General features: G+C 40.0%; 1 protein-coding gene across 1 annotated transcript; it reads left to right on the top strand.

Moving 5' to 3' along the window:
- The first annotated feature begins 2,355 nt into the window (after window positions 1-2,355).
- Window positions 2,356-14,448, top strand: mastl (microtubule associated serine/threonine kinase-like). The gene is made up of 12 exons (XM_036125462.1): window positions 2,356-2,675; window positions 2,768-2,905; window positions 4,007-4,146; window positions 4,228-4,316; window positions 4,401-4,507; window positions 5,040-5,199; window positions 5,697-5,836; window positions 5,927-6,922; window positions 8,173-8,314; window positions 9,699-9,812; window positions 9,917-10,018; window positions 13,620-14,448. Exons 1-12 carry the CDS (start codon window positions 2,508-2,510, stop codon window positions 13,775-13,777), a joined length of 2,454 nt encoding a protein of 817 aa, XP_035981355.1. The 5' UTR covers window positions 2,356-2,507; the 3' UTR covers window positions 13,778-14,448.
- Window positions 14,449-14,608: the final 160 nt, after the last annotated feature.

Genomic DNA, 14,608 nt, shown 5'->3' with positions numbered 1-14,608 from the left:
TTCTTTAAACACATCTGGTATCTGGGGTTTACATATAAAATAAAATGAAATACTATAAAATTAATAATAATGTAGTTTGTGGTAATATACTGGGGTTAGGTGAAGGAGTAACGGTCAGCATTAAGGTCAGGGCACGGAAAGGGATAATTTCATTGGGAAAGGATTATTCTTTTAGAGTTTATCTGGCTGTTAGCAAACCAACTTAAAATGTGCATTTACCGCCATCTATCAAATTGGAGTGTGGACATCCTAGATAACCAGAGGAAACTTGTTGTAATATTAAATTAAACACAATAACCAAGTATTTTAAATACTCACTTGTTTTTTAACATTTCTAGGTGTATCTCCTAATATATTACCTAAAGTTACTTTTTCTTCTGCTTTTAGCAATGATTCCAGATATTTTTGTTCTCTCTCAAAACACGTTGAGCTGTTTCTAATTGACTGCAACAGCTACATGTTCCCATCTTATGTTTTCCTTTCAGGAACAAAGATCTGTTAAGGCCTGATGACCAATCCTTAGTCAACTTATCACAATCTCTTCTCTCCTACTTCCATCCCTCCACCTATAACTCCCAACATTTCTTTGGATCCAATACAGATGTCCACCAGTATCCTCACTATCCTAATGTTCTTACCACATCTACATGATCCTTTCCTGAATCGTAGATTTTCCCTCAGCTTTGCACAATGGGATGGTTATGTTGATGTCCTTCAGCTTCTTTACCTGCTTCACTAGTATTTCAGCATTTTAATTTCCCTCAATGTCTACAAGTTATAAAATTGAAACATTGTGCATTGAAATTTATATGCTAGATACAGTCTGCATGATTTAATGCTTAATTATGTTCCTTGACCATCTGATGCAATAACCGCTTTCTTAATGTCTATGATGTTATTAACAAGCAACCAATTAAGTGTTTGATAGCAACCATTTCAATATTACACACTGCAAGATGATATTATGTTCTTCTTTTAATTATTATATTATGTTGTGGTATGTATACTATACAGCATCCCTGTCTTTCCACTATTTGGGTCATTAGGCCTGTCGTGTTCTCTTCAAATTGCTCAAAGCAACTTTGAACCATTGCCCATTTTCGGGAAAGGGATTGAAAGCATAGACATAATATAAGAGTAGACGCGTCATTGGGCGGGTTCTGCCTATGTTGCGATGCGTCAGAGCGTCCGCCATCTTAAATGTGGCAAATCTGCAGTTACTCAGTCACTTAAACAGTATCAGAGGGACTTTAATCTCTGAATATACTTTGTATTCGTAGTATTTTTTTGTAATAGAAGTTTATTTTCGTATCCCTTTAGCTTCATTCTCCTGAATTTATTCTCCTAAAGAATAAAAATATTTAAAATAATCTAACCTGGTCCTATTACTCCATGAGTGAAATAATTCTACAAACTGTGATTATTCTGGAAATGTTCCCCCTTAATTCTCATAATATGATGTTTTTATCATAACATTATCACTTTTGTGTTTGTTTGATTATTTTTACTTTATTGACCTAGGACTTTTTTTCCTCATATTATTAATTTTACCTCTTTAATACTCACCCAAAAAGTCTGTTCCTAAAGGTTCACATGTGACACGGTTTTATGAAATAATGAAGACCACAATGTTTAGATTTAACAAATTGATCCTTATATTCATAATACACACACACATATATATATATATATATATATATATATATATATATATATATATATATATATATATATATATATATATATATATATATATGTGTGTGTGTGTGTGTGTGTGTGTGTGTGTGTGTGTGTGTGTGTGTGTGTGTGTGTGTGTGTGTGTATTTATTGCAGCACAAGAATGAGGCATCTTCTCTGATCCACGTTCACAATAACAGAACTCAACTTTTTTCTGCCACATACAATATGGCGGTGACGTTGACGTGCGAACCTGCGCCCTATGACGCGTCTACGTATATATGATGTCTATGATTGAAAGTGTTGGTGCCTCAGAATGACAACGGCTACGCCAGCACTGCAGCCTTGCATTGCCTGTTGAAAATTATAAGCGTTCGTGCAAAATACTTCTTTCATTAAAATATTATGATTATAAATTAATATTTACAAAATACTAGAAAAATTAGGGTAAAATAAAACAATATCCTGGTCTCTTGGGGCTGACTTTTCATGTCACGAATGTTCTTCGCCTTAAAAAATAAAATTAAATTAAAAAAAGTTAAAATCTAGAATATACACGTATTTAAAACTTTAGATATATTTAGATGTGGTTATTTCAAATTCTATATAGATTTTTTTTTGACAAATGTATACTTTTAAAAGCTATTTTCATACAGGCAGTTGTATGAGCAGCTACCTAACGTCACAGGCAGGACCCCGTGGCAGGGCAGATAATTCAAAAATTCAAAACAAATTCCGGACTGTTTGCTACGCTGTCATGGTAGTGTTTGCTTTGGCGTTGCAGCCGAATTCAAAGTGAGGTTGTTGTTGTTGTTCTTTTTCCTGATGTAATGGAGGTCAAAGAAAATTACGGAGTTGGTTCAAATGTAAAATCGGTAGAAATCCCGAAGCCGCCTTCGATCGACGATTTTAGCATTTTGAAACCCATCAGCCGCGGCGCCTTTGGAAAGGTCTATCTTGCTCGAAAGAAGTGCAATGCGCGTCTATACGCCATTAAGGTGAGTCTATTTACCTGTGAGTGCATTTAGTTACATTTAAATGTCTGTTTTCGCGTATCTGTGTAGACTAATTAAGCGTCTTGTCGCTGTAGGTGATGAAGAAGGGAGACATGATGGATAAAAACATGGCGAGCCAGATGAAGGCAGAGAGAGATGCCCTCGCTCTGAGCAAAAGTCCCTTCGTGGTTCACTTGTTTTACTCCCTCCAGACTGCAGCCAAAATCTACCTGGTAATGCCGAGTGAATAATTTCAAACATAATTCAAGGTCATTTTGCTCCAACTATTCCCAGTGGACTAATCCTGAAGCCAGATTAGACTTTGTTGGAGCTCTCATGATCTAGGATTGCTCAAAGACTCATTATAGATCGTTATAAAATGTTGCATGGGTCACAGAAGCTGTTCCTTTGACGTTTAAACGAAGCACTGAACGTTCACTTGATGGAGAATTGATCTAGGAACATTATCGGGTTGGGCGATATGGCCTAAAAATAAGGCTATTCAAATCTGATTAATCAAAAAAAATTTCCCCCTCTTTTTTGTTTACCAAAAATCAATTATTTTAAAAACTTGCTTTTTATGTCAAGCATCTCCTCTGGGAGTGGACCTGAGTTCAAAGTGCAACTAAACACAAGCTGTAAAACAAGATGGTGGCCTTGCCATTATAAACAATCAAAACAGGTGAAAATATGACAATTTTTCCTGGTAGTGGTTTTACACAACGGGCTAAGAACAGGCTTTACTTCACTTGTATAACTTCAAACTAACTTAAAAAATAAATAAAAAGTAAATTAAAGTGCCTCCTGCTATGGTTAAAAACAAAGCTTCATCTTTGCAATATTTTGACCATATAGTTTTCTAAAATAAATAAATATATATATATATATATATATATATATAGCATTGCATGCTAATCTTTTCATTGAAGCCCAAAACAATATCGAGATTTTCCAAAACTTATATCCAAAAATTAAATTTTATTAAACTGAGCCGAGCAGCTGCGTTCAAAATCTTGTGTCTTTGTTTATCCCTTTGCATCTTTGTCAAGTTTTGCGATGAAAACTATTCCTCCCTGCTTACAGTTTATTGTCAGAATGCACAGCGTGGTGTTCATACATTTGCAATAGGGCAAAGCTTCACCTCATACAACTCTAATAACTGTAAAATAGCAGGTTTTCCTAACCTGTGGGCTTGGGATCAAATTAATTTTTAGTTTTGCTACTGTACGATTCTTGTTATTAAGGCTGTTTCTTCGTTTTATTATAATTTCAGCAGAAAACCAAAAGTAATTTTAGCATTTAAACTGATTTTCTTTTTGTTTCCTTGTTCAAAGGTGATGGAATACCTCATCGGTGGCGACGTGAAGTCTCTCCTTCATTGTTACGGGTACTTTGAGGAGGACATGGCCGTAAAGTACATCTCTGAGGTTGCTCTGGCTCTGGACTACCTCCACCGTCACGGCATAATCCACAGGTACGTGAGCCGTCGCCAAAAGATGTTAGCATTTGAACCACGCAAGGGATCGGTGCTCATTGCCTGACTGGATCTGTTCAGGGACCTGAAGCCAGACAACATGCTCATATCCGACGAAGGCCACATCAAGCTGACAGACTTTGGCCTTTCCAAAGTCAAGCTTGACAGAGGTATGGCGTCCTGCGAGACGAACTAAATCTGTTGCTGTATTCTCTGCTTCCTCTTAAATCTGTGTGGTTTCTTTGTAAAAACAGAGCTGAGCCTTATGGATATCCTCATGACTCCATCGCTGGCCAAGCCGAAAAAAGACTTCTTCCGCACGCCGGGCCAAGTTCTCTCCTTGATCAGCTCTTTTGGATACGTAAGCAGTTTTTATACGATCCCATAGGGCTGGATGATAATTCAATATTATATATATATATATCTAGATATATATCGATCGATAGACGTATATCGATGATTAAAAAAAAGGTAAATAAAAAGTTCAGTAGGACAGTTTTCCTCCCTTTTACATTCTAGCCTATCATGTAGCTTAATATTACAGTCGTTACATCCTCCCAACCAATCACAAACACAGACCCAGGAACCAAGCTCCGCCCCCTTCAGAGAGTTCAGAGAGCATGAGTTCTTTTTTTCTTTTCTAAAAACTTGCAGTTTTGGTAAAAAGTTGGTTGGATAAAGGGGTTGAGCTTGAATTCAGTGTTTGTGTTTACATAAAATGGCCAAGACTGCCCCTAAAATCTATGTTTTGAATTTGTTGATAATTAATATGGTTTCTATTTTATTGATACGCTTTTTTTCTATATCGTCCAACCCGACGATCTCAGCAAAGTTAGTGATCGCTACTCAATGCCTCTCTCTCTCTCGCTCTCTCTCTATTTTGGATTCTGCAGAACACGGCCGCAGGAGAGTCTAAGCGGCACAGCAGCGCCTCCGCCGTCTCCAGCCCCATGTCCTGCTGCAAAGTCAAGCAGAAGAAGAACTCGCTCGGCTCACCGCTGCTGAACGGCTCAGAGCAGTCGTTTTCTCCCGGTGGCAACCTTTGTAAACAGAGTACGTCGTTACCCACAATTCATCAGTGACCCGCCTGCTGTGAAATCTTTACATTGCAGTCTACATGGACATGAATGGCATATTCATTTTGGGACTTTTATGGATTCATTTGAATTATTCCAGGACGGGTGGATTAGATAACAAACAATATTAATAAATACAAAAGCAATAATTGGGAGCACAAGTTTGAACATATTATTGTTATTATGGATTTCCTCTAATCCATATTCAGTCAAATTCTACACAGGGACTCAAATATATACATAGAGTTGCATACATATAATTTGTTAAATCTCTTAGCCAGGTGCAGCGAAGCTTCTGGCTTCGTTCTGCCTCGACATTTGACCTCTCAGATTTCTTTCTTTATTTTGGCCAATGAAGAATTTCCACATGCTGTACAGACATTGGAATATAAATATGAAAATGTTGCAGGAATAATTAAAAAAAATGTGAGTGCCATTAATGTGAGTCTCTCTCCCTCCCCCTTAATAACGCAGAACCCGTGATTAGTCCTCATAAAGTGGCCAAAAACCTGACTCCCATGTTGCTGAGGACCAGGAAGCGGTTTGAGACGATGAGCGCAGGAAGCATCACCGACCCAGAGCCTGAGGTCAGCCCCATGTGGGAGTGCGAGGAGGTCAGTGATGGTGAAACAGCAGCAGCGGCTCTGACAAACGTTTGCTACCGAGCTAAACGGTAAAAATTAGTGCTTTTTGTGTTTCTTCAGAAAGAAAACGAGCATGTCAACGAGCAGAGGTCCAGAGGGCAACCTGGGAGTAAAGGCCCCCAACAGGCCGTTGGGGATCCGGCCAAAGGTTCCCGTGACCTGCTCAAAAGCTCCAATCACCACCAGCTTCTGGGTGAAAGGCCTCCCAGCGTGAAGCCTCCACCTTTCTCCTCAGCTCAGCCTTACGCCCGTCTGTCAGAGAGAGGTGACTGCCAGCCAGCAGGTCGCTCAGCGGTGAAGAGGACATTTTCAGACATCGATACGAGTCCAGAGCTGCTGGAGACCAGAGCCAAGAGGACCAACGCAGGCTGCCAGAGACTCCTGGCGACCGCCGAGGGTCACACGGGTCTGACCGGCACCTTCTCCGGCATCCAGCTCGCCACTGCAGGGAGCCTGCCGGCTCCGCGGCGCTCCAGTCCCATCCCTGCCGCCGTGGCCAAAAGCCTTCTGAGCGAGCTGGAGGAGCCGGCGGAGGACGTGTTTGACGACGGCGCCAAAGACCTGTCCCACCTGGGCTTCACGTCGCCGCTCCCTGGGAACGCCGACGTCTGCAGGAGCCTGAGCCTGGACTCGGACGGGTCCGCGCACGAAACCTCTCTCACCACCGACTGCACCGGTGCGCTGCGGGCGACCGAGCCCGCAGGAAGCAGGGATGCAGCGGCGTTAGAGGAAGACGAGCAGAGCACTAAGGCGCTGATGCAGACCCCCGGCGTCGGCGCGGCCACGCCCGAACCCGAGCAGGGCGGTGAGTCCAGGAGGTCCCCGCGGGACGTCACCTGCGGCGCCCCGCGGTCTCCTTCCTTCCTCAGGCCACAAAACGTCTTCTTCCGCAGCTACTGCAGCTCCATCAACCGCTCCAACGTCTCCGGGGCTTCGAGGCTCAGCATGGGCTCCGTGGAGGCCATGGACGTGTCGGCCGTGGCCTCCTTTAACTCTGCCAGCGGCACGGCCACGCCTGTGCAGAGCAGGAGACGCTCCGACAATTCCTCCTATCAGGTAGGAGTGCAGGGAACCGAAGACTCTAAACTGGTCGTGTCTAGTTTGAGTTCTGGCTGGAAACTTGTTGTTTTTAAGCAGTTATCTCAGGTTATTTGTGGAGAAATTGCAACTTTTTTACATTTTTACTAGATTTTTTTATTTTTAATCTTTTTGTTGTGTTTTGGTTTGTTTGATCTTGATTTAAAAAAAAAAAAACTACATTAATATTGTTTATTTTATTGTTTAATTTTGAGGGTTTTAGTTTTACTTAATCTTCTTTTTTTATCATTTTTTTTATTCTATTCTTCTGTTAAATCTTGATTTAAAATTTTACACAATTAAATTCTGTTCTCTTAATCCTGCTTGTATCTTTTTAATTTATTAAATCTAGGTAAAAACTTTAGGTTTAATCTTTTTATATTATTTTTATTATTTATTTTATTATTATTATTATTATTATATCCTTTAAAATATTTTGTTTACATTTTTTTTTTATCTGGTTTTTGTATATTTTTATTAGAGCTGGGCGATAAATTGATTTAATCGATTAATTCGAATTTACAATTCTTTAAGATTTCATTTTTGGAAAATCTGGATTTTATTTTGCCAATACACTCATTGGGTTTCCATGAAGAGAATAGCATGTGACCATGAATATATGTTTAGGCAAAATTATTGTCAAAATATTGTTAAGTGGAAACTTTTTTTTACCATAATACGAGGTACTTCATTTACTTATTTACTTTTTTTTTAACTTAGTTTGAAGTTCACAAGTGCAGTGAAGCCTGTTCTTAGCTCAATGTGTAATACCACTAGCAGCAAATGTTTTGTTATATTTTCATTGTTTATAATGGCACGGCTGCCATCTTGTTTTACAAGCATGTTTCACAGCTTGTTTTTAGTTGCACTTTGAATTCAGGTCAACTCCCTGACGAAATGCTTGACATAAAAGCAAGGTTTTAAAATAATTTCTTATATTTCTTTTTATGAAACAAAAAGGAGGAAAAAATCAATTAATTGGATTTGGTATGATAAAATCGGAGATTTATTTTTTAATCCATATCGCCCAGCCCTAATTTTTATTTTATAATATCCAAATTTTTCTATTATTTTTTTTTTATTTCATTGCTGATTTAATTATTTTAGATTTGTTTCATATATATGCATTTATTTACCTCTTGTCTTTGTGTAAATTCGTAACATCAGACGACTTTATGATCCCATAAATAATTTTTATCCTTTCTCTTTTAATCCTCTCCTCCTATCAGACTCCTCGGCCCCTGTCGACCTCCCACACCCCCTACAGGACTCCAAAGAGCGTCCGAAGGGGCGCGCCGCCCGTTGAGGAGGCGCCAATCTTGGGAACCCCGGATTATTTGGCTCCGGAGCTGCTCCTCAGAAAACCCCACGGTAAAAAAAAAAAAAGGACCAAACTGACATCAAATATGTCCTCCTGTCCCGGTAGTGGTGATGAAATAGCCTGCTGATTCCTTCCTGTAGCTCTTGTGACAGGCGTTCTCTTTTAGTTTCAGGAAGGGCTCAGTTTGGTAAGTTTATAACATTGTTTAACAGGCCAGCTTGCATGTTTCCTCTGCTTTTTATTTTATTTTAAGGAAATGAGCTGATTCTGTTCCCAATGCCCCGTTCCCTCTGTCTCTGAACTTTGGATCTGGGAACAAACTCTGTGGGAGAGATTACGGAGGACGAGGCGTCGGAAGTCTCCAAATTAGCAGGATAGAAATGGGATGTCGGTTCACCTTGCCCTAACGGGGCAGTTAACAGCAGGGGGATCCGACGGGCTTTTTTAACTGGATAATCTGGTTTCTGCTACTAAAACCTGTCAGGATGTTTTGGGTCATATGTTTAAACACATGCAGGGGTTGAGAAATGGTAAACAAAGTCGGTTTAACAGATTACAGGGTGCTTGCGCAAGTCTTGAAAGTCTTAATAAGTATGGAATTTTGAAACACTGTTTTCCAGACCTTGAAAAGTCTTGAATTTTGTGTGAAAGTCTTAATAAAGTATGGGAAAAAAATGTATGGTAGAATTTTACAGTATGCTCAAAGGCATTGTGAAATGAGAAATAAGAAGGTAGGCTATAAAACTATAATTTTACTAACTGGTCACGTACTGTATTAGCCTAATGGAATCAAACACTTGTTTGATGTGAAATTCATGTACTTGTGATTTTCATGTTTTGAAACGTTTTCATCAGTAAAAGCACAATTTACTGTGAATAATGCATTTGTTCATTGAATACTAGCCTATAAAAATTAACATTTCTAATATATAGTTTGTACAATCTCAACCAATGAAGTAGGCAGTAGGCACACAAGTATACAAGTACATAAAGTTAAGGTCTTGGGGGAAAAAAAATATCAGTTTTAAAAAAAGTCTGGAAAAAGTCTGGAATTTTAATTTGGAAAAAGAGCAAGCACCCTGGATTAGCTCTGGTCTTATTTCACATGAACAATCCTAAAAAAAAATCAGCTTTTTTTTTTTTTGACTCTACTAATAATTGCAGCTTCAGATCTCCCTTGCTGCACACACACAGTTTTATTTGCTGTAGAAGCTGACTGTTCACTGTTACGCCGACATTTGCATGTTGAAGGGAGTGATTCCTGTGATTGTTCTCCATGCTCGGCCTAACATAGTAGTCCCTCCTGCTTTTAGCCACCGCGGCGCGGTCAGGTCACACTAACAGGCGCCCCGCCCCGCCCCGCCCCCGTGTGGATGTTGGCCGTCTGCCGCCCCGCTGAAAGCTCACTCCTGTCCTGTTTGTTCCCGGCCTCAGACTGCATGGTGGACTGGTGGGCGCTCGGCGTGTGTCTGTTCGAGTTCCTGACGGGGGTGCCGCCTTTCAACGACGAGACGCCTCAGCTGGTTTTCCAGAATATTCTCAACAGGGGTCAGTTTGAGGGCGTAGCCTCTGTTTTTAATTGGTTTTTAACGTCGAGTCAGGTTAACAGCTTGCAGTTTCCCCGTTTAAACCTTCACGTTTTATTTTTCTAGACATCCCCTGGCCTGACGAAGAGGAGGAACTGTCTGCAAACTCAAGGAACGCCATTGAGATCCTGCTCACCATGGACATGACGAAGCGTGCTGGCCTGAGGGGTAAGAGTCCCGCTCTGAAAATGTCTGCGAGCCATTGTTAAAAAAGCTGCGCAATTTACCTATGGAGAGCAGCACAGATCTGCAGCGCAGCTAGCGACTGCAGGAGGTTAGAAAATTCTATGTTTTGCTTTTTTTATTTACAGACGTTGGATTAATGTGGTAATTTAACAGGGATTCCTATCAGGAATCAATTTACCTATGGAGAGCAGATCTGCAGCGCAGCTGGCGACTGCAGGAGGTTAGAAAATTCTATGTTTTGCTTTTTTTATTTACAGATGTTGAGTTAATGTGGTAATTTAACAGGGATTCCTATCAGGAATCAATTTACCTATGGAGAGCAGATCTGCAGCGCAGCTAGCACCTGCAGGAGGTTAGAAAATTTGATGTTTTGCTTTTTTTATTTACAGACGTTGAATTAATGTGGTAATTTAACAGGGATTCCTATCAGGAATCAATTTACCTATGGAGAGCAGATCTGCAGTGCAGCTAGTGACTGCTAGCCTCGTGAGACCACCCTGATCTCGCGAGCTTTCAAGGTTTCACTCGCAGATCAGTCTGGATACTCTCCGTTAAAGAAAATTTGGAGCCGTTCACCAAACGAACGTCCAATCAGCGTTGGCTTTGAGGCGGGTTGAGGTGTGACGCAACGGGAAGCGCGACAGTTCAGTCTAAAGAACATGGCGGCTTCAGCCGATGAAACTAGCGTTAGCGTGGCTATCGAGCAAGTTTTATCGGAATTACAGAGTATTTCTTTGCTGAGCTAACGAGCCTTTACCTGCAGCAGCAAGAGTAGCTTGGCTTGTGGTTGTGTTTTCGTCGTCGCTCGTAACAGAGCGACGACGAATCTGATTGGTTCATTTGGCCCGTCTATCACCAACATAGGCCAATCAGCTAACCAGTATTTTCGCCCCTTCCCAAAATTACTTCAACGGAAGGTTTCCAGATGGATATGCGGAGCAAATCTATCTGGCGGAGTCAGGTTAAGTGACTGCAGGAGGTTAGAAAATTCGATGTTTTGCTTTTTTTATTTACAGGCGTTGGATTAATGTGGTAATTTAACAGGGATTCCTATCACGAATCAATTTACCTATAGAGAGCAGATCTGCAGCGCAGCTAGCGACTGCAGGAGGTTAGAAAATTCTGTGTTTTGCTTTTTTATTTACAGACGTTGAGTTAATGTGGTAATTTAACAGGGATTCCTATCACGAATCAATTTACCTATGGAGAGCAGCACAGATCTGCAGCGCAGCTAGTGACTGCAGGAGGTCAGAAAATTCGATGTTTTGCTTTTTTTATTTACAGACGTTGAATTAATGTGGTAATTTAACAGGGATTCCTATCAGGAATCAATTTACCTATGGAGAGCAGATCTGCAGCGCAGCTAGCGACTGCAGGAGGTTAGAAAATTCGATGTTTTGCTTTTTTTATTTACAGACGTTGGATTAATGTGGTAATTTAACAGGGATTCCTATCAGGAATCAATTTACCTATGGAGAGCAGCACAGATCTGCAGCGCAGCTAGCGACTGCAGGAGGTTAGAAAATCCGATGTTTAGCTTTTTTTATTTACAGACGTTGGATTAATGTGGTAATTTAACAGGGATTCCTATCAGGAGTCAGCTAAACTCTAAATTCTCTGTTTTCTTTGGATGAGGATTTAATGTATTAAAGCCATCTTTTGGCAGAACATAAACCCAAATGTCTTTAGGTATAAATAAAGGGACGTCTCTTTTAGTTCATATGATCACGTTTAGATGTCGTATCATGAAAATCAGTCAACATTACCGTGATTTTTGATCCGTACGAAATTGCCTCCAGTTTAAGTGTTTTCCAGGTCTGGAGAAGTTTAGGAAAAGATGATGGAGTTTAGAGAAATACACTGCTCAAAAAAATAAATAAAGGGAACATTTAAATAACACAATGTAACTACGAGTCAATCCCACTTCTGAGAAATCAAACTATCCACTTAAGAAGCAACACTGACTGATAATCAGGTTCACTGCTGTTGTGCAGATGGAAAAGACAACAGGTGGAAACTAGAGGAATAACAAGACCCCCAATAAAGGAGGTCTTTATGGCTGGAGTGTCAGCAGTTCCTGCAAGACGAAGGCATTGATGCTATGGACCGGCCCCCCGTTCCCCAGACCTGATTCCAGCTGAGCACATCTGGGACATCTTGTCTCTCTCCATCCACCACAGACTGTCCAGGAGTTGGTGGATGCGTTAGTCCATGTCTGGGAGGACATCCCTCAGGACACCATCCTCCACCTCGTCAGGACCTGCCCAGGTGTTGTAGGGAGGTCCTACAGGCAGGTGGAGGCCACACAAGCTACTGAGCCTCATTCTGACTTGTTTTAAGGACATTACATCAAAGATGGATCCTCCTGTCGTGTTTTTCCACTTTAGTTTTGAGTGTGGCTCCAAATCCAGACCTCCATGGGTTAATAAATCTGATTCCCATTGATAATTTGTGTGATTTTGTCGTTAGCACATTCAACCACGTAAAGAACAAAGTATTTAATGAGAATGTTTCATTCATTCGGATCTAGGATGTGTTACTTTAGCGTTCCCTTTATTTATTTCAGCAGTATATTTTCATTTTAGACTTTTTTCTGGTTCTACTCCCTGAGAGTTTCTTCCTTCCTTTGCCCTCCCTCCTTCTTTCTCTCCCTCCCTCCTTTTCTTCATTCTTTCCTTTCTTGCTGGCTTCCTTCCCTTCCTTGTTTCTCTCCTTCCTTCCTCATTCTTTGTAGTTTCATTTTTCCCTCTCTTCCTTCCTCCTTTTTTTCTTTCTTCGTTTCTTTTCTTCCTACATTTATCATTCTCGTCCTTCTTTTCTTTTTTGTTCATTCTTTCCTCCTAACTTACTTTCTCTTTCCCTTTTTAAATTTCCTTAATTTACACACATTATTACTGCATACTCTAAACTTCCTACTGATCATCAAATTAATTGAAAGTATGGAGGGAGCTATTTTTCATTCTCCAGGTCTGGATAAGTATAGAAAAAAGAAAATTTAAGTACAGAGCAGTGGGAGATTTTCCAAAAGTTTTTCCTTCTTCCATTTTTAAAGGCCAAAGGTCTCAGTGTTTAATAAATGCAGTGTCGTTCATGTTAATTTACTTTAATTTGACATTTTCTATTTGATTTGCCATGTCGTGCCTCAGTTTTAACATTTCACTCATCAGTGTTTTGGTTTTTGACTTCCTGACTGAGTTCCCACTTGTTGACAAATCAATGGGGGAGGATTTCTCAGCTGTTCTGGTCACCAGACAACTTTAAATTCAGGTCAAACTGGACCTTAAACAAACAAAACAGTAAAACTGCCATTGTGGGGAAGCTTTACCAGCAAGATAAAGTTCACAAACTGCACTTAAAGAAATCTACATTCCTTTTTTTGAGAAGTTCCAAAGTTATAGAAGTTAAACTAAAGCTGATCTAAGTCAGTCCTCTGATAAAAACGCATTTCTGAAATAGGAAGCTCGTTCCAGTGTCGTGTTGTTTTTTATTTGTGGAAACTATAGAAACAGGACTGATATTTTCTAGTTTCCCTCCTTTTATTAAGTTATTTTAATGGGTCTTGTTTACATTGAACTTTTCCCAGAACTGAAGCGCCACCCGCTGTTTGACGGTCTGGACTGGGACAACCTGCAGAACCAGCCGATGCCTTTCATCCCTCAGCCGGAGGACGAAACCGACACCTCGTACTTTGAGGCGAGAAACAACGCTCAGCACATCGCCGTGTCCGGCTTCAGTCTGTAGCGTCGGGCCTGGAGCTTTGTTTTATTCCTGCTAAGCGCTGCTGATTTTAAAAACATAGCAGTTGGTAAAATCTGAATCACAGAAATAAGTGATTCTGATTGGTTGTCTTGTTCACTGGTTCTTTTAAAAAAAAAATACACTTTTACTCATGTGCAATCCCTGTTCATAGGAGCTGGTTATTATTCTATGCTGTGTAAAGTATTTTAAAACTTGGTTATGGTCTTAAGTTATGTTCTTCTCTTGTTAACTTTAACATATGCAGCTTTTTGTGTGGAGTTTGTGTGCAAATGTGTTATCTTCTACCGCCCTGTTTTTTCCTTTATGATGCTCACCAGGGCAGGCCCCCGTCTCCAGGCTACAATAATACTGTGGAAGAAAAACCCATTGATATATTCGTAAATACTGTCTTAATGTGTACATTTTGTTGATTGTTTATTCTGATTGTTTTAAAGCAAAAAGAGGGGCTTTGAATTTTGGAATGTAATTTCCTGTTTTTATGTCTTTTGTTTGTAGTTCTGTTCCCCGCACTACTGGTTCACCCTGAACACCGTTTCATAAGCTTTGCTTTTATGTGAGAAGGGACAATTTAAATAAAATGTGTTTTCTAAATGATGCGCCTTGTACATTTGCCCCCTCAAACAACTAATTTCAATAAACTCTTAATTCTTTAAGTGCTGCGCTGGTTTTCTAGTGTGTGACAAACCTTTTTCTGTTCTTTTGTATGCAAACCAAAAAAAAGATTTTTTATAGTAAGTTTGTTAAAAAAAAAGACCTTTATTTTACTTTTTTGTGCATTTAACATATTTGGGAAATCTATAAAACTGTCACATT

This window comes from Fundulus heteroclitus, chromosome 21, assembly GCF_011125445.2.
Source record: "Fundulus heteroclitus isolate FHET01 chromosome 21, MU-UCD_Fhet_4.1, whole genome shotgun sequence".
NCBI lineage: Eukaryota > Metazoa > Chordata > Actinopteri > Cyprinodontiformes > Fundulidae > Fundulus > Fundulus heteroclitus.
This window is presented reverse-complemented; position numbering and strand designations above follow the sequence as displayed.